The 25,041-nt window shown below is 41.9% G+C and overlaps 1 protein-coding gene and 1 long non-coding RNA gene across 4 annotated transcripts; one reads left to right on the forward strand and one right to left on the reverse strand.

The window, feature by feature from the left end:
• Positions 1 to 1,978: 1,978 nt before the first annotated feature.
• Positions 1,979 to 18,325, reverse strand: LOC109022689. Of its 3 annotated transcripts, none has more exons than XR_004497882.1 (5): positions 16,494 to 18,325; positions 16,236 to 16,363; positions 6,562 to 6,773; positions 4,762 to 4,857; positions 1,979 to 3,076 (listed from the first exon to the last, which is right to left on the reverse strand). It is a non-coding gene; the product is annotated as an uncharacterized LOC109022689 (long non-coding RNA). The 3 variants fall into 3 exon arrangements; XR_004497883.1 differs by having other exon boundaries at positions 6,562 to 6,739; positions 16,494 to 18,323; XR_004497881.1 differs by lacking the exons at positions 16,236 to 16,363; positions 16,494 to 18,325 and having other exon boundaries at positions 6,562 to 14,467.
• Positions 15,429 to 21,718, forward strand: LOC107205686 (ferritin light chain-like). The gene is made up of 3 exons (XM_015630379.2): positions 15,429 to 15,658; positions 18,351 to 18,497; positions 19,740 to 21,718. Exons 1-3 carry the CDS (start codon positions 15,476 to 15,478, stop codon positions 20,250 to 20,252), a joined length of 843 nt encoding a protein of 280 aa, XP_015485865.1. The 5' UTR covers positions 15,429 to 15,475; the 3' UTR covers positions 20,253 to 21,718.
• The last annotated feature ends 3,323 nt before the right edge of the window (positions 21,719 to 25,041 follow it).

A 25,041-nucleotide genomic window follows, 5' to 3' on the forward strand; every position in this document is an offset into this window, starting at 1 on the left:
GAATTAGGCTGCATAATTGGGGACTACATATACAGTATTGCATGGATGTTTCCATTTATTTCTAATAATTAATGGGTATGCAAAATTAATGGGGTTTAAAATTAAATTGTGTCCCCAGACCTGAGGTTCATGGGATCAAACTCATATTTACCCTTTTAGAAGACATAAATAGCGATAGACTAGTTTTTAACTGACGTGGAAGAGAGTACAATAGTCTGTGTGGCCCATCAGGTAGCAGTCATCATTAAAATGTCCTTGGGCCATCAGGCATTTCTTGGATAAACACTGTCTGTGCATTATTCAGGTTACAGAGCACCAGCTTTTAAGGAGATCTAGAAGCTGAACAATCTGGAGAGGCCTGGTGAGCCAGTTACTCCCACAGGACTCACAACTCATCTCCAGTTGTTCTGCTCCCATTCTCCAGTGGTACATGGCCAGGCCATGTCAGACTGGCTGGCAATCCCATTTTGGGTCCAGACTGTGGGAAAGGAAATCAAAGTTTCCTTTTCTGATCTATTGAAATGCTTTTAGCTCCTTTCAAATTTGTCATAACAACAATACACTTAAGGAATAATCTAATGCAGGCTCAAACCTCTGTTCAGTACAGATTGCTAAAAATGCCTGTCACAATTTGATATGCTATACTGACATATTGCACTTTTTTGTATCTTTTTCATTCCCTTATGGTGGATGAAATTGAAAGGTATTACACAAAGTAATAGCTAGCCACAAGTGAGACAGCTAAACCCACAAATCTAGATGTACAGTGAATATGATGTAGTCAAAACTAATTAATTATTCCATATCCATCACCATTCTGCCATTACAAAGTTCATTTCCCTTCCTCTCAAGGGCTTTTCTCCTTCAGTCTACAACATTTCTGACTCCTTTCCACAGATGTACAAACTCTGAGTTCTCTTACATGAACCTAGGCTTCATCCCCAGGCTTAATGGTATAATTTCCTTGCATGTTTATCTGAATCTCTTGCTGTTTTCTTCCAAAGGATGTATATCTTTGGTTTAGTCCTGGAGATCTTAATCAAACAGAAGGTCTCAGTATCTCCTGGATGTGGCTTTGTAGGTGTCTGCTGCTCCTGCTTCACCTTCCAAGCCCTGTTCTGAGCAAGACACTGCAAGTGCCTTCTTTCAGTGTCTCCTCTCCTCCTGTTACAGTGGAAGGAGCAGATTTGAGCCTTCCTCAGGGCCCTCTCCTTCCCAAGCAGAGGCCCAGGCATACCCGCAGAGGCACCACACTAAAGGCAGCTGGCACTGTCTGTCTCCCAGCAGCAGGGCATTAATAACCATTAACAAAATGCTATACAGTTCCAACATGATGTCAGTAGTATTAACCTCTGTCATTCCTGTATCAGCACTCGTGAATGACTGCTTTTCCTTATTTTTTTTTTTCTTTAAAACTTACCTCTGAAATACTCCATAGAAGTAAAACCACCAGTGAATAGCTTTTATTACATAGAATAGCTTTTAGTTTATTACAACTTCTAATATCATTTATTTTGCAGTTTTGAAAATGGATTCTCAGTTATCAGTACTATGTTGAACAACAGCTGAATTTCTCATTCATTATTTTTTTTTACCAAGCTTTACAAAAAATAAACCAAAGCAAAGCCTTCATGCCCTGCAGACTTGTGAGCATTTTTGAGAGCTATGAAGGATTTGACACCTATTAGAAAAAATAGGTGGGAGAGATTTGGGAGTTTTCTGGAATGGATCGTTTACGAGCAGATTACACAGAACTGCTGTATCACAGCAGTTATGTGGTAATTATGCTATTTCTTTTGGAATTATGAAATATGAGTATCTTTTCTCAGTTCAAACTAGTAACCAGAGCAGAAACTATTTCTTTCAAATGGTATGTTCATAAAGCCTCTATAACCTTACAGTACCTAGGTATGCATTGTTTTTCAGCTTAAAACAAAATAAATGCCAGCACTATAAAGAGATGAGATAAAGTCTGTAGGAAGAGAGAGCTAGTATCATTTATTGCAGTAATACAGGCAACTGGAATAAGATACAGTTTTTCATGTATTCAACTACATTTATATTTTTAGATCACTAACAAGAACACCCCTGTGATGATTCAAAATCAATATGCCATAAGATGATTTGAAACACTGATGGATTTTCAAAACTGTCCTTTTCTTTTTACAGATTAAGAAGGACATATTTCCTCCCATTGCTTATATACTTTGCTATTTACTGGCAGACTCCAAGATATGAGAATACCTAATCCACCCTCCGTTTAAGTGCAGTTACATCCCCTCTATCTCCACCAGTGCTTTAAAATGTCCACTTTATCACACTAAGATTTTCAGTTCTAGAAAATAGGTTGGGGCTCACAGATAAATGTTTGCATGGCAAACTGCTCCTGCCCGTCTCCATGTCTATGCTCATGCCTAAAATCTATTAATAGGTTTAGGGAGTGGATGTGCAAGACCAGACTGCGAATGCTTTGTACTCCCATGGACTGTATCAGTCACACAATGCAGTTATTTCTCCAACTTGGGTTGAACGTGTGGGTTTTGATTTATTTTTTTTCTGACAGTTTTGGCTTTGTTGGGTTTTGCTGTTTGGGTTTTTATTTGGTGTGGTTTCAAAAAAAAAAAAGGAAAAAAAGTCTTTACCTCTCAAAAAAACTAAAGAAGTTCATGTGATGTAGAGCTTCAGCAGAAAATTAAAAAAAGGTTATGGAAGATTTGCCACTTTTGGTGCCTGTGGGTAGAGCAGCTGGTCCCAGTGGAATAAAGGCAAGGATAAAGCCATCTTCCTGAATGACATGGCAACAAGGGGGACTGCCACCAAAACTAAAGCCTGCTCCAAGGCACCTCCGTACAAACCATCATGAGGAACATTTCAGAGTGAGGGAGCTGACAGCACAGTACAGGCACTGCACAGTTGTGTGGAAGCGGGTGACAGGAGGGAAGGGATGCAGTGTTTGCAGTCCTCCAGCCCTGCTGCAGACCTCCTGAGGAAGTGCATGTTTCAGGTTAAATCAGGTCTTAGAGACACCCTCCAGCAGGCAGCCAGCAGCACTTTGGTGAGAGGCAAATCCGCATCCCTGTGGAAAGGGCAGAAGACTGATTAATTTAATCCCATGTGCTTCCTTAGAAAAGATAGTAAGAGATGGTGAGGAGTGAAAATTACACAAATGTACCAGTTTCTTTTTCCTTCTTTGGCAGAGGAAAGGAGGAGCAGATTACATATTCCCACCCCTCCCCTGACCACAGCATTTAGTAGAAGGGGGGCAGAAGGGCTTTTCTATAGAGCCTTTGCCTTTGAGGCAGCAGCAGGGCAAGAGTTCAGTTTTACGACTCTTGGCCCCAACACAATTTACCATTTACAAACTAATCCTCCTCTGCTGGAGAGCACAAGGCCTGCTAAAGCTCTCATGTCCAGTTCTCTGATTCTCCATTGTCCACAGTGACAGGGAGAAGCTGAAGACCTAACTGGTGTGTAATTCAATCGCTGTCCAGGCTGTGTCACAGCACAATGCTCTGCTTGTAGTGCCACGGGCTGAGGCAGCCAGCTACTGTTACGCCCCGCAGCAGGTGTGAAGAATGTCACTGGCTCTGACTGTGTGCTGCCCCTCTCTCCAGGTCCATTGCTGACACTCTGTTCACTCACCACTTAAACGCTGTTTTTCCTACTGGCAGCAAGCTAATTGTCGGCTCTCTGGTGAAAGGGCACTCTTAGTATTTTTGACCCTGAACTGGGAATTCCTGCACAGCATAACATGGGCCTCATATAAAGTAAATCCCTTTGCTCTCCAGATCCCCTAAACGTGAAAGACTGCTAATAAACTCTTTATTCCCTTAGTCTTAATCCAGCAGTTAGTAAATTATTCTACCACACCCAAACTGTTTCACTCTATTTTTCTTCACCAGACAGGGCATTGGACGTTGCCACACATCTTTTAAGATGGTTTAAATATTTGGTATCTAATTATGTTTTAATCAGCAAAAGACAGATGCTTCAAAAAATTCTTATCCACATGTAGGTCAAAAATCTCTGGAATACCAAATTAAATGTGCTGCCACACATAAATACAGGGCCATTCTGAAAATGGTATTTGGTTTAGTTTCTAGCAAGAATTTACTACTCCATCAAGATTTGAAAAGCTGTACTTTCATTCATCCTGAGTTCAAGGAAGCTGAGGAAGAGAAGGGCAGAGGAAGGAGGCAGGGCAGCAGCTGCCACTTGATCAGTGCCATGCTATCAGGCAGATAAGGAGGCAGCACAGAGCTACTGCTGGTACATCCACGGTACCAAGTCAGAGGATGTCTCCCCTCGCACAGAGCTACATCACACACTGGTAACAGCTGTGTGTGGTGTTTCTTTCCACATGCAACAGTCCAATGGATGTGAGAACAGAAGAAGCACAGAAACACCCTACTCCTAACACATCTCTTTCTTTAACAGCCTTGAGAATTTAATTCCTGCAGTTTCTGGTACTATTTTTCCAATTCCTTAATTTTCATAAAGAAGCAAACCAAATTGCAGGAATGAAGCAGGATGGAAGACCTACACTGGGACAGAAATTTTACAGGCCTGTACAGCTGCAGATTTTCATCCAAAAGAATAAACAGCTGAAGTTAGCTGAATAACCTGACCAACCCAAGAAACAAATAAACCAAAATGGAAACAATTTCCCTCCCACCACACAGGTAATTTTAAATCAATATATTTGGCTATCTAGACTATTTCTGTGTAATTCTATACATGAATTATGGTTACCAATCTTACCTAATCCTGTAAAGGGATGAAATACTTTGTCACACTTGCAAATTCTGTGAAGGCAGTGAGCAGATGAAGAAAGATGATCCAGCTTCTTACCACTTGCTACAGAAAAGTTCATAATATTCATTATTCAAAATATGAATTGGACATCTGTACTTACAACGTTTAACAAGTCTTGTTTAGTGTTGAAGCCAAGCTGCTCATTTCACCCATACTCATCTACTGTCATCATCGACGGCTGATTTCCAAACATGGCCAGACACCAGTTTTCATGGCAGGGGTCATGAGACATTCTTGCATCCTGAATCAGGATTCAGCAATGCCATGTACCAAGCCTTAGAAGCATGCAAGGCATTTACAACTGAGCACCTGCGGAAATCCCATTTCCTGACAAAGAGAGGCCTCCGATATTCATGTTTTCTCCTACTCTTAGGCAATGCTGTAATGAAATCTGGCCTGAATAATCCTTTTATAGCTGAATGAGGAAGTATCCTTGCTTAGCATTACCATCCTTATGGAGGTTCAGTGGAAACCTGGTTGAGCAATCAGCAAAGATACACAGAACGAGAAGTCTGGCTGATGGGATATGATAAAAGCCATGCACAGGACAGGGACACAAAGTGAGCCTATCAGAGAAAGTGGAAGGACTCTGCTAACTTTAATGAATACAGGTAAGAGGATGGGACCCTAAGGAGTCATAATGAACTTGGTGTTAATGCCAACAGCGACATATGTAGACACAACCAGGTGTGTCTGTTGCTGCTGCTTTATCTCTGACACAAACTATCTGTGCCCCCTCCTCAAACTCTGACCTCAAACTCCCAACCATCACATCTCTATATAGTCCCAGGTCATCCTCTCTGCCTCCATTACCTGGCACTGTTCCCTGTAGCTGCTTAGCACCCAGATTATCTCTGCTTTTGTTTTCCTCCCTCTAGCAGTGTGAGTGTGAAGCCCAAGATACCATAGGCAGCAGGCCATTAGCCTGTGCACTGCTCTATACACAATCTCAGTTTTGCTGGGCCACTCACTGAAGCTTTAAACCAGTGACTACAACCAGCTCTGCTGGTCTTTAGCGGTCCCTCAGCCTCTTTTTGGGAACCATAATCCATCATGGTACTGGGCAGGCTCAGTGGATGCAGAGTGACAGCCACTGTTCCCTATTTCTACAAGGAAATGCTAGAACAACTTTTGTCTGCTGGGTATAAAAACTAGGTCTCCATGGCACATTTCCCTTCCTTCCTTGCTGCTGATCAGTTGTTCCTCTGGGTCCTTCAGGGAACTTCCCCCCACCCCATGGCTGTGACAGCAAACATTCAAACAGCATTCAAACAGCTGCTCAGGCTGGATGAAGCACCTGCTCTGGGCAACAGCAGCTGGAGTTCCTTTTAGGTCCAAAGGGCCGAGGCCAAGCAGGCTGACCGCATGTGCTCTAATCCAGTATCATCACCAACTCCACCAACAACAGGTGCCCTTTGAAGAGGGAGGGAAAAACTATCTGAGGAGGAACCAGAGCTTTATAAAGGACATTATGGGCCAAGTCCTCAGCTGGTACATGCTCAGTTAAAGCATGTACCCTCTTGAAGTTATATGAGTAATGCTCACATACAAGCAAAAGATTTTGTCCACTCAGTACTACTTCTCTTCTGGTTTTGGTTTTCCTAAGAATTTTTCTCCTTGCTCTGCATTTATCTTCCATCAATAAAGAAACTTTCCTGTCCCTTGCTTCAGACCAGACAGCCCAAAGTCACAAGTGACATGTCCCAGGTTTCACCACTGTCCTGTGAACAGGTAACACAATCTTACCATGCATCCCTCAGTCCTGCTCAAGTCCCGGGTTCCAGATCATGAGCCTGCAGCAGCAGGAACAAGGGCAATTCCATTCTGGAACAAATCAAACTAAATCCCATCAGGGTCCATTAAGAGAAGTCTTTCAGCACAAGCATCCTAAGACTTGTCATGCACTTGTTCAAGCCAGTGGTCCCTGTAGGACAGAGCAGGATTTCAATGTATGATCCCTACAAATGACATAGGAAATAAAAAACAAAACCCTGTCAGAAACTATTGGCCAAACTGTCTCCAAGGGAAGTTTGATTCTCACCTCATTTTGCTGAAAATTTGTTTACCATCCAATATATATAAATATCTTTTTAAGTCCCTCGTAGTGTATTTCTGATAAAAACCTGAACTAATGAAAGCCTCTATGTTTTTTTCTTTTCTGAGTCCTGCCATTCTGAGCTGCAGAGGCCAGTTCTGTAAATCTGGTCCCACTGCAGTTACCCTTGTGCTTCTTTCTAGATAACCTGGAAACTCTCTGGAGCCTGAGAATAGAGCTGGATTCACAGAGATGGCACTACAGAGCATGGCCAAAAGCACTCTGCTCACACCACCCAGGTAAGAGCAGGATTTCCAAATTCCTGTTGATGCACTGGCAGAGGAAAATATGACCTTGTTGCAAGTTGCTCATGTGAACCAGTCACAGCCTTCATAACTTCATATTTCAGAATTTATTTTCCTAAACTATGAATCTTTTAATTCTTGACTTTCCAGGATTCAGATTTAAGCCACTTTTCCCTCAGGACCACGTCTCAGTTGGGTTATATTACACAGAGAAACAAAGTGATGAGAGACAGTTGGATGAACAGAGAACAGCACAGGCAGAAACACCAGTTTCCAATCTGTAACAGTTCTTGACATCTCGCCCTAGAGTATAGACAAGTGCAACCTGTACTGTGTTGGCTTGAACATTTCAATAAGTCTCCAAGAACTTCCCTTAACAAATACCACAGTACAGGTTAGACAATTCCACACCAAGGATGGGACAGACACTCATCCACACGAGAACCTCCAATTCTGGAAATGTATTCTCAGCTGCTGCAGACTCACACATTCACTTTGAGGCTTTAACTACATTTCCAAAGCTGGAAAACATCAGAGCATGTACAAATACATGCAGAAGACAACACTGCACATTTGTGCAGCAGTTTTGTCCACATACATGCCTGAGGGAACCACTTTGCACCCTTATACTGAATAGTAGAGATACCTACACATTCCTGCCCTTCCCAGCCAAAGCAATAAAACACTGTAACATCTGACAGCACAGAGCTCTCCCTATCCCTCTGAATCCTTGCTGCTGCTTGCTGTCACTGGGCACATTTCACGCAGGCCAGCTGCACAGGATTTATTCAGCCAGTTTTGGAGTATCAAAGCTAACTTCTTTTTTTTGTCTTTGCCCCAGGCAGGCACTTGGTATGCAGGATTTAAATCAGAGAACAAAATGTTCTGTGAAATTTGTAAATACTCAGTCCAGTAAATTATAAATTCTTAAAAAAAAAAAAAAAAAAAAAAAGAGATAGCAACTGGAGTGGTTTAAAAATCAAAAATTAAAGCATTTCACTGCATCACTGTGGGTAATGCCACTGTGTCCTAAAGATCAGAATAAATAATTTCCCAAGATTACCAATTAATGGTGCTGACTGCTTTAAGTGATAGGAGCCAAACACACTCTGAGTTCTACCTCATAATTCCAGTGAAATCAGGAGAATGCTCAATTCAACAACAGCCCTGCATAAATACACTGAAATTGAAAAAACAAATTGTTTGATCCTTGCAAAGTGGCAGAGAAGACTTTGCCTGGGACATACTGCCACAAACTTAATACAATCTAACACCTATCAAAGCAAGATTTTTAAAATATATTTAAAGATATTAAAATACAACTAGGCAGAAGATGATAGGGAAGGAGATAACAGGGATTTACAACACTTAGACAATAAAGATGGCCGAAAAGAGGTGCTTTGACCAGAAAGCAGCAATAAAGGGTCATTTGTGACTGGAACTAGAACAAGAATTACTTCATTGGAATTAAGCATTGCCTTTAAGGTCCATGATGTTTGAGTGAAATTATCCACTTCTGCTTTGTTTACTTACCATCATGGGCTCCATCTTTATACAAAATTTAAAACAAACATCTAGCTGATGAATGTTCACATTAAAATTTCAAATCTTTTTTCTCAAGCAGTTTCACCTGGACTTTGAAAAGATTCTTTTACAAAAATTATGATTTGTTATTTTTGGTGACTATGAAAGCCAAAACATTTAGAATAATTTCCTCTTCATCTGCAAACATTTCACACTCCTCTTACCACAACTGTAGCTTTAATTTCCTCTCTTTCAAGCCAAGTAGAAAATGGCATCAGTCAAACCAGTTAACTCCCAGGAGTCCCTGTACTCCAGAATAAGGTTCTTCTGGTACTATCAGGGACTCTGTGAACATTATCAGTAGCATACAGGAGTAAGACAATAAATGGTTTGTGGACCTTCATTCCTTGCCCACACTTTACTTCTGCTAGCCCAGATATTCTGAGTATGTACAAAGTGCACCTGCTCATGCAGACCTCAAAGAGGTCTGATGTCCCCTCAAGGGCCACCTGGAACACTGAGTGCACCTCCTGAAGTTTACACTGCCTGGAAGGCATTACCTGGTCACTGAATTCAGATGGCACAGGCTGCACACACACAAAAAAAAGGCTCTGCCTTTTTCAATATGTCAAGTCTTATTTTTCTCATTTGTCTTAGAGTAAGTACAGATTCTAACCCACAGCTGTGGAAAGGAAGGTAGGATAGAAAGGCAAGTACACAAAGTATACAAATTATGACTGACTTTAGGCAGTTGGGCATTGCACAACTCCCTTATGCAACACATTGCCTGGGGCAAGCCTCATGTTTTCAGAAATTCCACAGAATCCCCTTAAATATACTTCAGTGCTGAGGCCCTATGCCTTCCACCTGCAATTACTGACTGGAATTGTGATATACCACAGACAGATTACATGGATGAGCCTTACATTTACTGGCCCATGCTTTTTTAAATGTGACCTGAAATAACAATTGCAAAATCTCAGAGGCAGATGAACCCTGCCAATTTATGGAAATTTACTCCTACGCATAGCCTCTTTAGAAAAATCAAAAGGGTAGTACTACCCAGTGAAATGCACTTGAAATGAACAGTCCACTTAAAACTCAAGTGTATTTATAAGAGCAAAAATGGAGATGGAAGGGCCAATGTTGCTGGCCAGACTGGAGCTTACTTAGCCAGGCTGCTAGTCCTCTGCAGCCACCAGGCTGGGAGCACAGAATGCCCCTGGGCTCCAGCTCTCCCTTCTGCCTCTGCCCAATCCCAGCCATGGCCTTCCTCAGTGCTGCCAGAGCCTGGGCTCCTACAGACATGGGTGAGCTGATAAACTGAGTCAGGATATATAATGACTCTGTAAATACAAGGAGAAAAGACAACAGTGAACAACTCAGTGTAGGTGATCTGTCAACATTTAAATTTCAGAGAGATTGGTAAGAGCTTAAGAGAAAGTAGTGAGATACAGCTTCTAGACATATGTCGAAAGTGGCCACAGCCCAGCTTGACCTGCAGCCCCACACATGTAGGCAGTCACAAAAACACAGCCACGTGCAGCTGGACTTGAGACACTACGGGAAAGATGAAGGCGGCAAATGCAAACCAGGCTGGGGCACAACAAGTGACAGCACGAGTCTGTCAATGCACTTGAGATGCACTTACATCTTCTAGGTTTGACTGCAGAGCTACACACAGACCCTGTTAGCATGGAGCTTTTCCTGGGCTCCAGAGAAGGGAGAGTGGAGCAAAGGGAGAGGAAGAGTGTGCCTGAGCACTGTGGTTGTCCAGCAGTGGGAAAGAGCCCCCCAGGGAGAGAGAGAAGGGAGGGGGGCCTGGGGACCAGTAGGAGGGTAAGGGCTGGTGATACAAAGCAGGATGTGTCCTGTACACCATAGCCCCAGAGCAGCTCCCAACTGAGAAGCAGTGAAGGCTGTCCATCTCCAAACTCTGCTCCTAAAAGGGTCTCCATGGTAGGAGCAAGCATTAATTACAGATAATCTAATTTAAATATTGAAGAGAAGAAAATAGCACTGATTAGAAAACCCTCCTATATGTATTCTGTGACACAAGGTAAAAGATAAGCTTTGCTTGCATTTCAGAAACTCTTACAAGTTTGTCTCCTATGTTAGCTTTAGACACAGCAGAGATATGCCTGTGGACTGTGTGCAGATTCTGTTTGAAAGACAGATTTCAATCAGTAAAGTTTCAAATAATTCTATATACATCACAGTGTTTTATGTTATCCAACATTTGGAAAGTTCCTTAAGGAAGAACTTCATTGTGAAAGAAGAGAGGCAATAAGCCAACTTTCATATCTGTGCCATGCAGACTTGTGCCAAGCCTATGGAAACAAACTGCCTGAAATAAAAAGATACTACAGAAATAAAAAGTGTTACAACTTTATCAAGCTACTGAAACAACGTGGGAAAACTCAATGGAGGCAAAAAAGACATGTCTGTTTCCAGGGATGGGAACATCCTTAAACATCTCATCTGGCTTCAAAAACTGCAGTAATGGATGTTTGGCAAACACAAACATCTCAATGACAGGAAGAAATCTTTGAGACTCTAGAAAAAGAAAGAAATTGAAAACTAAGATTTGGAGTATTTGAGGAGAGCGCCAAAAAAAGGCATTTAAAAAATTACTTCCAAAATTAAAGGTTAATCCAAGTATTTTTCAAACAGAATTTCATTATGGTACCTCATTTTATTAAACTGAATATATGCAAAATACATGCAAATCTGGCACAGTATAGTAATTTTCAGTACCTATAAACCCAAAATAGAGGCTTCTGTCTGCTCCGTTTGACAGCAACAAGACTGACTTCAAAGGGATTAGGCTTTATTTTTGAGCAATCCTTCTCTTGTACCACTAAAATATGCTGATTTCAGAGCACTACAGCAAGCTAGCCTTTGCCATTTGCTCAGTGACAAAGAGACAAAAAGTAATTTCCAGAATGTCCATGTCACAGCCTGGTCACAACACTGCTGCCTCCCCAGAGCCATCTTGTGTTTTGCTGATGAACACTTTTACTGAAAGTCAGTTAAAAAAGGTTATTTTGCTATGCTTATTTAAGTAGTAACATCCCAAATTTCAGGCTTCTTTTTTAACTTTATGAGTCATACAGTGCAAAAAAAACAACAAAACAACTCAATCTTGCTGGCTTTTCCTCCATGGATAAAGGAAGTAAAAAAGAGTGGGACTGGATAAAATAGTGAGATGAAGCACCTGTTGAGACTAGAAAAGCATAAGAAAATGGGTTAAGGGACTTCAAGTCCAATAAAAGCAATTGTGAGTTCACAGGTGTTCATATGAATCATTCTTAATTTCCTGCCAGACAGCTTTGGTTTCACTTAATTACAAAACAAAATGATGAATGAAGAAGACCAATTCACAAGCACACATATCATACTTGTATTTGCTTATTACTTTTTTTCAGACAACCCTCTGTTTTCATCATAGGCATTGATGGGCACTGAATGAGAGAAAAGTCTGTCAGCATTAGATAGACTATTTGCAAAGCTCATGAAAAACCCATCACAGCCAGAAAGAAACAAACAGATGGTGGCTGGAGAGAACCAACAGCCACAACTCTCACTACCTGTAGAGAAAGAATAAACAATACTAACACCAGATCACAAAGTGCAGCCTTAAGAGTCTAGTAGCTTTAAATGAGAGAGAATCAGGGTAGAAAATGGCCAGATATAACTAAATGTTTGCTAAGTAGGCTCAGGAGAAAGAATATTTTGAGAGCGTTGTTAAAGCCCACTGACATAAACAATCCTCTCTATTGCACTCTGCCAAAGAATAAAAAAAAAAGTAGTGGGGACCTTCTCTACTTTGAAGGTATGGGTTTGTGTGTAAGAGAGCTTATTTTGATGGAATTTTAATTGTAGTTCTGTACACCACACTGTGGTGGTTTGGATTCCCACTCTGCCATATACTTTCAAACACACTTTAAAATGTGTTGTACCAAAATCATGCAAAATTACAAAAATTAAAAGATACCTTTTATCAAGTTATGTGCCTGTAACTGACCCTTTGATGATCCTTGTAGGTCCCTACAGAATCACAGAATATTCTGTGCTGAAAAGTTTTAACTAAGAAACTGAACAAAGTGCCTGCTCCCTGGAATGCTGCATTTCATGAGGTCACAAGCTTTAGGAGCAGATGATACCTTCCCCAGTCCAGATACAAAGAGCACGTAATACCACCTCTTCATGCTATGTAGCAAGAATCCCTATATTACTTTGTCATGGAATTTTTCCATAATACAATTGATAACAGTGTAAATGGTGTGTATTTCCTTTAGTTCCATGAAGCACAAAGCAAAGTAAATTGAATGGTGTTCTCATAAAAGGAACACATGGAGTAAGTATAAAGAATTTTAGGGTCAGTTTTCAGATCAGCTCCAGGCATCACAGATGGCCTTAAGAACTGTCCTTGTCTCTTAGGTATCCATCACTGAAATGGGATAACTTAATATTGCTTTCCAAGACTCCAAAGTTCACTAATGCAGAGACAAGCCTCCATGAGCTGATATGCTCAGAAATTATCACAATAAATGCCCAATTAACAAAATACAACTGCAAACTTTTCCATGGGGACACTGGCTAAATTGCTTTCTATTGCCATTTCACACTTCAAATTATTCAGATTGGCCAAGAAAGGAGATCATCAAGTATTTATTTAGGTTGGGATGTCAATGCATACAAACACAGAGGCATCACACTTGCTTCTCTTCCTCCTCCTCTGCGGGAATCAAGGGATTATTCTGGAATAATAAGACACTATCAACTACTTACAGGCCAAAACAAGGACAGTTGGAATGGAAGGAGCTAAAAGGTAGCTCCTTGATAAAGGTACATCCTTCCAGCAAAAGTCCTTAGTGCTACAGTGAAGAAGAGGATGCTTACTGAGTACTTCAGAATAAGGTTGTACGCTGTTCACGTGTCTTGTCAATATATTGAGATTTAATGACTTTGGATACTTACTTTAGCCTTGCAAACATTAGTTATACTTTACTCACATGAAATTTTACCCAAATGCTTAAATGCTGTTTGATTTTTTTAAGCTAAACTTCTAATTTACTAAAACATGAAGAATCAAAACTAAAAAATGGATCATTAGAGCAAACAAAGAGGGCTAAATAACATGAGATGGAGGCACTGAACAAGAATTATTTAAGTTTTTCATGAGGAATGTTCTCACATCTCTACGTGACTTCTCTTAGATGATGCATGCTGGGCTCTAGGCAGTCAGATCCAATAACAATTAAAACAGGCAACGGAAAACGATTCTGCCCTTAGCATCCTGGGTTGGTGGGGGAGTGATCTGCTAGAAAAATATTCCCCAAAACAGCACATAACACTGAGCTTACTAAACAAAGTCACTGAACAGAAAATTATTGCTTTTGAAGGGTGTTGAAATTACTCATATTTCCACTCCACTGCTCTGAATCTGTTAAAGAAATGCACAAGAAATGCCAAGCTCCATTCAGCTGTGGTAGAACACTTTCAAAAATCAGTAATGTGTATTTTGAAGTTACTGTACGAGTTGGGGATTACTGGTTACTAAAATACTGAAGAGAGTTTAACAAGCATAGTTAGGACCAGTTCAACACCAACATTTTTAGCACCAAACCAAAAAACCTAAAGAATTTACCCTGTAGCCAAGACATATACACACACTGCTAAATTTCCAGGACTTTTCAGAGCTCACTCCCTCTCAGGATTGCCTCTGCCTGCATGTTCTCACCAGCCACTCCAGCCTCAGCCAGTCTGGTCATACTCTCAGACGCTGCTGCTGGAACAGGAGCGTGTCACAGGAATGTGACTACCTGGAAAAGGGCTAAGCTCCTACATTAGAAGAGTTTTATCCATGGTACTGCTGTTCCATAAAGACAATGTATTAGAGACAGAAAACAAAGGAGAGCCAACGTGTTAGACTGGTTTGAACACTGCTCTGATGTCAAAAAGAATGAGAGGCACCAGATGGAACTATGCCAAGAACCAAACTGAGGGAGCTACAGCATCCTCATCTGCTGCTGCCCTGACCATGTGTTTGCAACACAGCACAGCTTCTGTCTCTTGGACATGCTCTGCACCAGAGTACACATAACTTCATATCGAGCTGTTGGCTTGTAGCCTGCCCAGGAGGGACAAACAACAAGTGTATGTGCATTTCCTAAGTTCTGCTTCTGATTGTCTTTCCTGCTTTCCTCTATTCCCCTGCTTAAACAGGAAATACTTTCATTCCACCCATGCTCAGAAAGAAAATGAAAACATGTCAAACACACAAGTTTATGTTTTTCTCTAACGTTTGTAGGACCATCTTGGGATAACCCAAACCTGTGACACATATACACGTGTAATGAGGGATCACTGAAGAGAAAGCACATACTGGAGTGTTTTATTAAGAACACTCGTTGCAGAATCCTTTTCCTCAAGTCATTCATTGCCAAGATTCACTGTTTTATAACCACTTCTTCAGCACAAGTGTGCGGTAACTTAAGTGGAGCCCAAGTTAACACATCTACTTAACTGTTAGGGTAAATCCTTTATGTCAGTCATTCAGTCTTTGGGGTGTTTACTGGCACCTGCCGATGGCCGGAGCTCTCCCCGCTCCCGCCGCGCCTGCCCAGGGCCACGCACGCCATGTCTGTCCCCGCCGGCCCCCCCGCATCCACATCCGCACGCACACCCACATCCTCCTCCTCCTCCTCCCTCGGAGGGCGGGCGGCAGAGCGCAAGGTGTGTCCCAGGTGCCGGGCTATATCAGGCGGCGCGGCGGCGGCGCGGCGGCTCCATGGCGGCGCCGGCCATGGCCGAGCCGCGCTCCAAGCGGCCCCGGGTGACGCTGCCCGCCTGCCCCGCGCACCGCCCGCTGCCCGCCAGCCGCGTCCGCCACGGCTTCCCGCCCGCCGTGGAGGAGGCGCTCTGCGGCGTCACCGGCGCCCAGCTGGAGCTGCACTACTGCCTGCAGGCGCTGGTAAGGCACGGCCACGGGAGGGCACGGCGTGTGCCCCCACCGCCCTGCGCCGGCAGCCACCGGCGGAGGGGAAAGGAGGTGCAGGCTGTGGAGGGTTTAGAGTCGGGCAGAGACGGCACAGCGGCGCCCAGGGGGTTTGGAGTCTCTCTCACTCTCTCTCACTCTCTCTCTCTCTCTCCACCCCCCTCCTCTCTTTGCCGCTCCTACCAGAGCCGGGCCGCGGCCGTGCCTACGAAACGAGCGCTCGTGTGTTTTGGGTAATTCACAGAGGATCTTTGGCCTGGGGAAAAGGGACAGGAACAGGGAATGCTAACAGCTTTGGAGTATAACGCTTGAGTGGGTTTTTCCCCAAACTATGTTGAATAATTACGTGTGGTTAACTATAGTCTGAACGTCTCAGATGGCTATGGGTTTCTTGCTCTACAGGCATGAATTTTGGACATGAAATTATAAAAGGTATCACTGGTACCATGTCAAACTCATGCCAAACTGCATCTGGCTACATATCAAGTGTTAAGGCAAAGATATAACTTAACAGAGACGTTAAAATTAAAGATTAAAATTATCCATGCCATACCTTCTGATGCCGAGCATCCACTGGGAAGCAACACAAACTATATCCAGCATATCCCCAAGATCCTTCAACTGAGTTTGGTGTCAGTTTCATTCAATGAAAATTTAAGTATGCAGTAAAACCTGTTAAACCTGTGGAAGAAAAAAGTTGTAGCAATTGGCAGCTGGATGGGATGGAGAAAACTCAGAAATTGCCTGTGGATAAATCAAACCTAAAAATGTGAACATCCTAAATAGTGAAAGATTGACATAAAATATTTACCTTAACAATTAAGTACATGTGTTAACTTGGGCTCCGCTTGAAGTTCTGCCACACACTTGCACTGAGGAACTGATTATAAAACACTCAACCTTGGCTGTGCTGTCAGCAGAAACAGGAATGAGTGACTTGAAAAGGATTCTGCAAATAAAGCAATCCAGTATGTGTTTTCTTTTCAATGGTTTATGGTCGCATGTGTGTATGTGTGTCACAAGTTTGGGTTATCCCAAGATGCTTCTTAAACTGTAAGAGAAAAACATAAACTTGTGTGTTTGACATGTTTTCATTTTCTTTCTGAGCATGGGTGGAATGAAAGTATTTCCTGTTTAAGCAGGGGAATAGAGGAAAGCAGGAAAGACAATCAGAAGCAGAACTTAGGAAATGCACATACACTTGTTGTTTGTCCCTCCTGGGCAGGCTACAAGCCAACAGCTCGATATGAAGTTATGTGTACTCTGGTGCAGAGCATGTCCAAGAGACAGAAGCTGTGCTGTGTTGCAAACACATGGTCAGGGCAGCAGCAGATGAGGATGCTGTAGCTCCCTCAGTTTGGTTCTTGGCATAGTTCCATCTGGTGCCTCTCATTCTTTTTGACATCAGAGCAGTGTTCAAACCAGTCTAACACATTGGGTGTCATTGCTACCTGCCTGTAATACTTCTCTTTATGAGACAGCCAGACCATGGATAAAATATTCTAAATATAAGTTATTAGAGCTGTCAGCATGGTTAAATATGGCAGTGGTTTAAGTTGTTACTTTCCCATACAGAACAGAACAAGGCCTGCAGAGGATTTAGGCTTGTAATACTTCTGAAATTATAGAATGGCCTGGGTTGGAAAGGACCTTCAAAATCATCAGGTTCCAAACCCCCTGCAATGTGCAGGGATACCTTTTTCAAGACCAGGCTGCTCATAGCCAGCCTGGCTTTGAAAACTTCCAGGGTGGGGCATCCCCAGCTTCTCTGGACAACCTGTTCTGGTGTCTCACCACCCTCTTATAATAAAGAGTATTTTCCAAATACCTAATCCAAACACACTCTTTGAGTTTTAAGCCATTTCCCCTTGTCCTACCACTGCATGCTCTTGAAAAAGTCCCTCTCCATCTTTCTTGTAGGTTCCCTCCAGGTACTGGAAGGACACAGTTAGGTTACCTTTTCTTTTCCAGGCTGAACAAAAGAGAGGAGCACCTCTCTTTCCTCATAAAAGAGGTGCTCCATCCCTCTGATAACTTTGTGTCCCTTGTTTGGACTCACTCCAACAGATTTATGTTCTTCCTGACAGGCCTTCCCAGCCATGAGCTACATCTAATATTGAAGGTGTATAGTTCAGTAGCAGTATCCATTATTTTGGAATACCATTGTCTATAATAAAGCTGATAAACAGATGCAAAGTTGTGTTTGTTCTCTTTTTGGTATTTGCTTCATCTTTCTCATATCTTTGAACACTAACTTTTGACTGGAATGCAGGCCTGCAGGGATAAATTTTATGTTCCCTGTTCTGGGAGTATGTTTAAAAAACAAAACAAAAACCCTCCATAATTACAAAACACACACATGCTAACCACTCATAAATAAAATATTCTGAAGATCTCTTAACTGCTACTGCAAGACTAACATCAGTACTACTTCTGCCTGACCAATATTAAAGAACAGAAGGAGTTCTAGTAGAAGTACAGATTTTTCATGTCATACTGTAACTACTCAATTTACTGTAGAAATTAGATCAAGGGCTCTAAAGTGATCGTGTTTTGTGAACAAAACACCTTCTATTGGAAAGGTCTCGCAAGTTCTGTTAAAGCCACGTTCTGCTGCAGTTGAGTCCCATCTCCAGGAAATCTTAACCCTCCTGTTTTGTGTGCTTAGGGTGAATATTTTGATCAGTCACATGTGGCTCTACCAAATATTTCAAAGTTCTTCCTGCATCAAGCTCTGGAAGAGAGAAAAGCCACGGAGGCGTTGATGAAGTATCAGCAAGAAAGAGGAGGCCATTACTGCTCTAAAACCATCCAGGTGCGTAGTAGTCAACAAGTTTTCAAGCAGCTGAGATCCATTTAACTTACTGAATTATATTGTTGGTACTTCAGATCCCTGCACTATTAGATTTACAGATACAATTTATCTGGCATACTTGTGTACACGGTTTTGTTCTTGATTGTGATGCCTAGGAACTATCAGACATGCAGTCCTAACTCTATGAGGTTGCTTTCCAGCCCAAAAGAATATGGACAGTATTCCCCTTTCCTTTTACTCAGCTGGACACTGCTATTTCCAGTATGCTGTAATGGGTTATGACTTCTTAAATTGTGCTGAAAGAGCCCACTTGTCTCCTTCACACTGAACTAAGTGGAAGCTTAGACATAACTAGCACCTAAAAAGAGTGGTAAGGAAGGAGAACCATCCAGCTTGGGGCAGTAGTTGATTTCCTAAAGCACAGCTCATGACAGAATTTGAACTAAGATCTAACTTGGGCTTGCACAGGTACAAAGGAAGAACTCAAAAGTTCTCAGGGAAAAAATAACCCACCTCATTTGTTTAAGACCAAGGGGCTGAATCTCCTGTACAAAATTAGTTAATACAGAATGCTCCTCTTTGGTCCATCATAGCAGTTTTTAAGCTGCAGAAAGTAAAAACGCTATTGTAAAAATCTTTCGTAATAATCAGTTTGCATCAAGGAGGAACTTAGGACTTCCAGTACTTAAAGGGGTTCTACAGGAAAGAGGGAGAGGGACTCTTTGTCAGGGAATGCAGTGTTAGGATGAGGGATAACGATTTTTAAATGAAGGAGGGCAGATTTAGGTTAGATAGTAGGAAGCCCCTCTTTACTGTGAGGGTAGTGAGACTAGGAAAAATTGTCCAGAGTAGTAAAGGATGCCCTATTCCTGGGAGCATTCAAGGCCAGGTTGGATGGGCCTTTGAGCAGCCTGGTCTAGTGGAATATGGCAGAGGGTTAGGACAAGATGATTTTAAGGTCCCTTCCAGCCCCAATCATTCTGTGATTGGATTTCCTGGTGTAAGAGTCCTCTTTAGGCATAGCTGCTGCTATGTAAATCTGTTCCTTGAAGAGGTGCTTGGATTCTGCCATTTGTATTTACAGCTTGAAAAAAAGCAATAGATGCTTGAAACTAGAAGCAGTTGTTGCAAAATCCTAGTACAACTTGTTAAGAACACCAGGTTAAGTTGCAGGAATCCATTGATGAATACAGATACATGAGCTGTTCTTTTGAGTAAATGCAATTCTGTTTTTGTTTTCAGAAACCAAACTGTGATTATGCAGTTGGTCTGATGAAAGCCCTGGAACTAGCAATGGTACAATGGAAAACTATGCTACGGTATTTTGAAGAGCTTTATGCCCTGAGTGTTGAAAATGCAGACCCTCATAGCGCAAGCACTATCAAGAAACAATTTATTGGGCCCAAAATCCGGAAGATCAAGCTGATGGGAGATCTGCTGACCAATGCTCGCAGGCTTGACTGTTCCCAGGATGGCAGAAATAGTCTTGGGGATTACTTTATGGACCGGCTGCAGAAAGAGTTCAGGACCAGCATAGAGCCAGAGTCTAGTGATCACACTGATCACTGCAGCCCCTGCCCACCTCTCCAGCAGTGCACAGGAGCTTCAGAAGGTCTGAAGCGACCCCAGAGAGAATGCTCCCAGCACAGAAATGGCATAGGGCCAATATATGCAACCATACACTGCACCACGATGCTGCCACAGTGTAATGATGGCACAGGAGCAAAGGTGAAGCAGGGCAGGGAGGGCCTTTAGTGCCGAGGCTCCTGCAGCTAAGGGGCAGCTCCTCAGGCAAACTTGTCCCAAGGGTGGAGCTGGGACCAGAACTCAGGAGACACAATGCTCTGTAATTCCTGCTGCTTTACACCCCATCCCCTCATCCACTGCTGAGTCACAGCTCAAAATCTAGCCAGTACCACTTTTTGCTTAAAATGATAGCAAGATTTGCCAGCTAGATTTTTACATTTATCCATGCAATTCTTCCTAGAAGCCGAAAGTTCTTAAGCTACTTCTCTCTCAAATGATTACCAGGATTAGTTAGTGCAAATAATTCTAAGAATATATATAATTTTTATTAAAATAAATAAAAAAGAAACTGCTGCACCTTTAGTGCCAAGGAAACTTTTACATGACAGAAAATCCAAATATTTAGTTTTATATTTCTGAATATTTTATATTACTACTAGCAAGTGTAGTAACATAATGAACTTTTTAAAAAGACTTTAAAAAAAAGGTTTTTTGTCTTATATTTTTATCTTAGTAGTAATTTAAATAAGTAGTCTAATGCATTTATGATCAGCTATTTCAAGTAGTATATTTCTTCAGGATGAAGGGTGCAAACATTTCCTCAACAGTGGGAATAAGAAAATGTGTTGATTTATCTATAGTTATTGCCTAGTTGTTGGCTTTTCTTGTCCTCAGAAAGCACATGAGAGAGAAATTAGGAATTCTCATCAGGTGAGAATTTTAGAGGTTCTAGGGAATATTTTGTGTCACCAAAGACAGTAGCTATAGGACTGTGTCCAGACTTAACACAGGATAATTACTTTAGCTATGATATAGAGCCCAATCTCAACTAGCTCACTAAAGGTATTACTGTGGCACTCCTGCTATTTCTTATATTCCCTATTTGGTCCCAAGCAGGGGCATGAGATCCTAGTGAAAAAACAGCACACTTAACTAGAATTGCATCAGAGAGAATGGCTACTCATTAGTTTTGTCTTTCAATTAGGGCAGTGTTAACCAACTTGGTTCAAGGGCAGAATTGTCCAAATTCCTCTCATTAGTGTCCTACTAGAGTGCCTCATTCTGTACCCTGGCTCCCAAGGTCACCTAAGAGCAACTGGCCAGATCAGCTGCCTGCAGTTAGGGATTTTTTGTCATATATACATCTTTTATGCAGTTGGGGCTTGATTCATTGGAAGACTGCCTCACACTTTCATGTAATACTTTAGCTAATGCTCCTGTTTTGCTTGAAAATAAATTCAGTTCCATGACTGCATCTGCAGTGCATTCCTCAATTCACCACCACACCTCAATTCAGGCATGCTGGTATTCTTACCCAAGAGATTTTGCATATGTACGCAAAACTGTGCCAATATTTTTCTACATTTAAGGAAGTTGTGCATGATGGAAGAGTATGTGACAGAGTGAAAATAAATGCCAGAAAACTGCATTACTATAAAAGCACTGCACAATAAAACATTTTTCATAAACTCTGATCCAGCTGCAGTTGAGTAGCAATTGCTGCAAAGCCCACCTTCTGTTGGTGGTGTAACATGGGACAGAAAATTACAATGCAGATGCTTCCTCAATCTTTTCTGTGAATGTGGTTCAGCTTTGGGGTGGGGATGGGGAACACAACTACTTTAAAACAATCTCTGCATTCATTTATAAAAATACTGCCATGTGCCAAAGGAATGTCTCAAAGCACTTTCAGAAACATGCTAGATTTGCCTGTGTTGAGATTGCTGCTCTGTAATACAGAAGGAGTTTAAAAGATATTTCCATCTGGGCTAGATTCCATCACCCATCCTCATGCTGAGCATACCTTATTCAACAATTAGTTCCACTGACTGCAACTCAACATGAATAAGAACAATGGAATCTGTCCCTCTCGGTATTAAAATACAGCCCACTAAGTTGGAGCAGAGCAAAGCTACTAATTGAATTTTAAACTAGTGTTGTATTAGTTTTCTACTTCATATACTACTAGTAATGTTTGACCTACTTGTAAAACAACCTTCACCTTTTAAAAGCTGATGACCTTCTGAAACGTAGTTACAGCCTCCTCCATGGTTTACAGCACTTAAAGTTTTACCTTAAACAATGTCCAACATAACAAACAACCCAACTTCAAAAATTTTGAGAGCAAGACTTACTTGCCTCTTATTTTTCCATGAAGTAGTGCCATGTCTGTTTCTCAAGACTTTTCACATTCATCTTCTAAGCAAATGTATCCACAGACTCTAAGAATTTGAGTCTTTTTCTCTCCCTTTTCCTTTGCCAGAACATATTCTGGGCCCTCTGCCTGAAAAGACAATTCTGTTAATTTCAGATAAACTCACAACCAGCTGTTTCCTCAGCCTCTATCCTCTGAAAAAGAGAAATCAATTGGTTACTGTAGATAATAAACTCTTCTTGTCCTCATGCTGCTTCTGCTGAGAGGGTACATATGCTTGTGAATATGATCTCAGATTTAACAATACCTGTCAGTTGTGTATAGGTTGAGTCTATCCATGTTTCTCAACATAGGAAGTACAATCTGCTTCTGCCTTCCCAGCTTTCTTTTCAATCCCATCCTGAAAAATATCAAGGACAAATGTAAAATAGATTAAGGGCAACAGCTCTTATAGAAACATTGCAAATTCTCTTTCTCTGCTGAATGCTTGTTGATCCACACTCTCTGTATCTACACTTCCAAAGCAGTGCCCAAACAATCCAAATCTGGGACATCTCTAAATAGCTAGTGCAGCACCAGTACCCTAAACATAGCAGCCAAACTGGAAGCTCAGGAGAGACCTAATCTTTACTGAAGTTATGAGTTACAGCCCCAGAGGCTTCCAAAGAGGTTTAACAATGGAATCCTTGTAAATGCTTGCCATAAGCACTACCTATGTTTGCCTGCTCTCAAAGTGAGGAATGCACATAAAAGTCTCCAAGTGGAGATTGTTCTGTCCTTCATCCTCTCCACACAAAACCAAGAAGAGCATCTCAAGGTTTGTTCTTTGCAAGGATGTGTTTTCAGGCCTCACTGTACATGGCAACATCTTTCTGGACAAACCTGTTTTTGGGAATCACACTGAAAAGTGGATGTTAGCAGTGGCAGCAGCAGGGTGTCCTGGTGTGACTAACCATGACACAGGGAATCACAGAATCAGAATTGTAAGGATTGGATGAGAGGTCTGGAGATCGGCATGTCCAAACCCAAAGGAAGGTATCCTCGAGGGCACTGTCACTGGAAGATCACTATGTGGAATTCACTGTGTTCACTGTGTGGTCACAGCATTTTCTCAACCTTTCCACTTGGAGGAATTCATGCACTTGAGCCCACATTCATGGACAATAGTTGGCCGGCTCCCAGTAGTGAGCCAGTGCATGCCCCACTGTTACCACTTTGCCCAAGGTATTCCCCTACTCACACTCAAGTCCCTATGTGTCTTTTCCTGGGGTCATGTATAAGCCAGAAACACACAGAGACAGAATAGGCTACAATATGGACTAAATATTAGATAAAATTACCTTTTTCAAAACTTAAGCCAATGGTCTGTAGAAAGTTTAAGTGTCTTGAGTGAGTCACACTCAGCCCAAGCCCATTTTACATGTTCAGTTGTTACAGCATAAAACCCTTTCTCACTCAAACGTATTTTACATTATTGTATACCTTGCACTATTTTGAATACAAATTATTTTTATTTTGTTAGCTGTTCAATAAAGATTTAAAACCAACTATCATTATTCCTTCTGGTTCAAAGAACGTCTGTAATAACATTGAAGTGTCTCCACAAATTTGCCACTCTGCCTCTTAGAAACAGCTGGGAGATAAATTTCTAAATGTGCAGGAGTGGTCAGTAGCTGATCTCCCTCCTTGGGACACATTGCTTTTCAGCATCGGGTACAGTGAAAGAATGAATTTCTATAGAGTCCAAACATATAGTTTTATTTTTAAATAAAACTTTTATCTTTTAGAGATACTGACAGAATGTGACTTACAGTTCTTATCTTGGTCTGTACTCAAAGCTATTTAGGTAAGTAGAAAATGAAGACTGCAGATTAGGAATTTTTGCCAAAAAACCAAATCATGTAAAAACAAAAGAAGCCACCATCATGACATCAGAGAAATCACAGGCACAGGAACTGGGGATTGATCATTGATGGATGTTTTTTACCTTTTGAGATTCTGTCAGTCACCCCTTGTCCCACTGAAGACAGAGTTTTGCTGCTGATTTTGAATGAGCTGAAATTTTGCCAATGTTTATAACTGCAGAACAGAAATTAATTTTAGTTTGTGGGACATTAAATATATGCACTAGTATTTTAATCATTAAGTCAGTGAAACCATATAGTTAAATTACTGAATTCCTCTGAGAAGAATCTAATTTCTCATCTCAAATGATACTCAAAAAACCAAAGTAAAAACTCTGGCACCCTTGAGAGACGTTACCAAAACCCATCCATTTCTCCGTGCTCCAAACTCTCCCACTGCTGGAAACAAATCCTTATCGCGCGATTCATCCAACTGCAGCGCAACCGCAGCAAAACGCCACGGCACGGAGTGAGATCCATCCCTACAAAGGTTTTCCGAGCGAAGGTGAAAGGGAAGAGGAACCCGGAATGCCAGCGTTCGCGGGGATTCCCGAGGGAAGGCTGCCACACGGCGGAGCTTCCCGCTGGGACAGGCCCGCAGCGCCACCGGGTGGCCGCCACCTGCCCCGTCCCGCCGCTCCGGGCTCCCTATCTCCTCTCCCTCCGCCTGTCCCCTCTGCCCCGCACCTCCCGGCTCTCCCCCTGTCCCCTCTGCCCCGCACCTCCCGGCTCTCCGCCT

This window comes from Parus major, chromosome 5, assembly GCF_001522545.3.
Source record: "Parus major isolate Abel chromosome 5, Parus_major1.1, whole genome shotgun sequence".
NCBI lineage: Eukaryota > Metazoa > Chordata > Aves > Passeriformes > Paridae > Parus > Parus major.

What these genes read in the sequence shown, in the direction of transcription:
- LOC107205686 (XM_015630379.2), top strand. Translation starts at nt 15,476, where the DNA reads ATGGCGGCGCCGGCCATGGCCGAGCCGCGCTCCAAGCGGCCCCGGGTG. An exon ending in ACTACTGCCTGCAGGCGCTG is followed by an intron (nt 15,659 to 18,350) that starts GTAAGGCACGGC and finishes TTGTGTGCTTAG; the next exon opens with GGTGAATATTTTGATCAGTC. An exon ending in ACTGCTCTAAAACCATCCAG is followed by an intron (nt 18,498 to 19,739) that starts GTGCGTAGTAGT and finishes TTTTGTTTTCAG; the next exon opens with AAACCAAACTGTGATTATGC.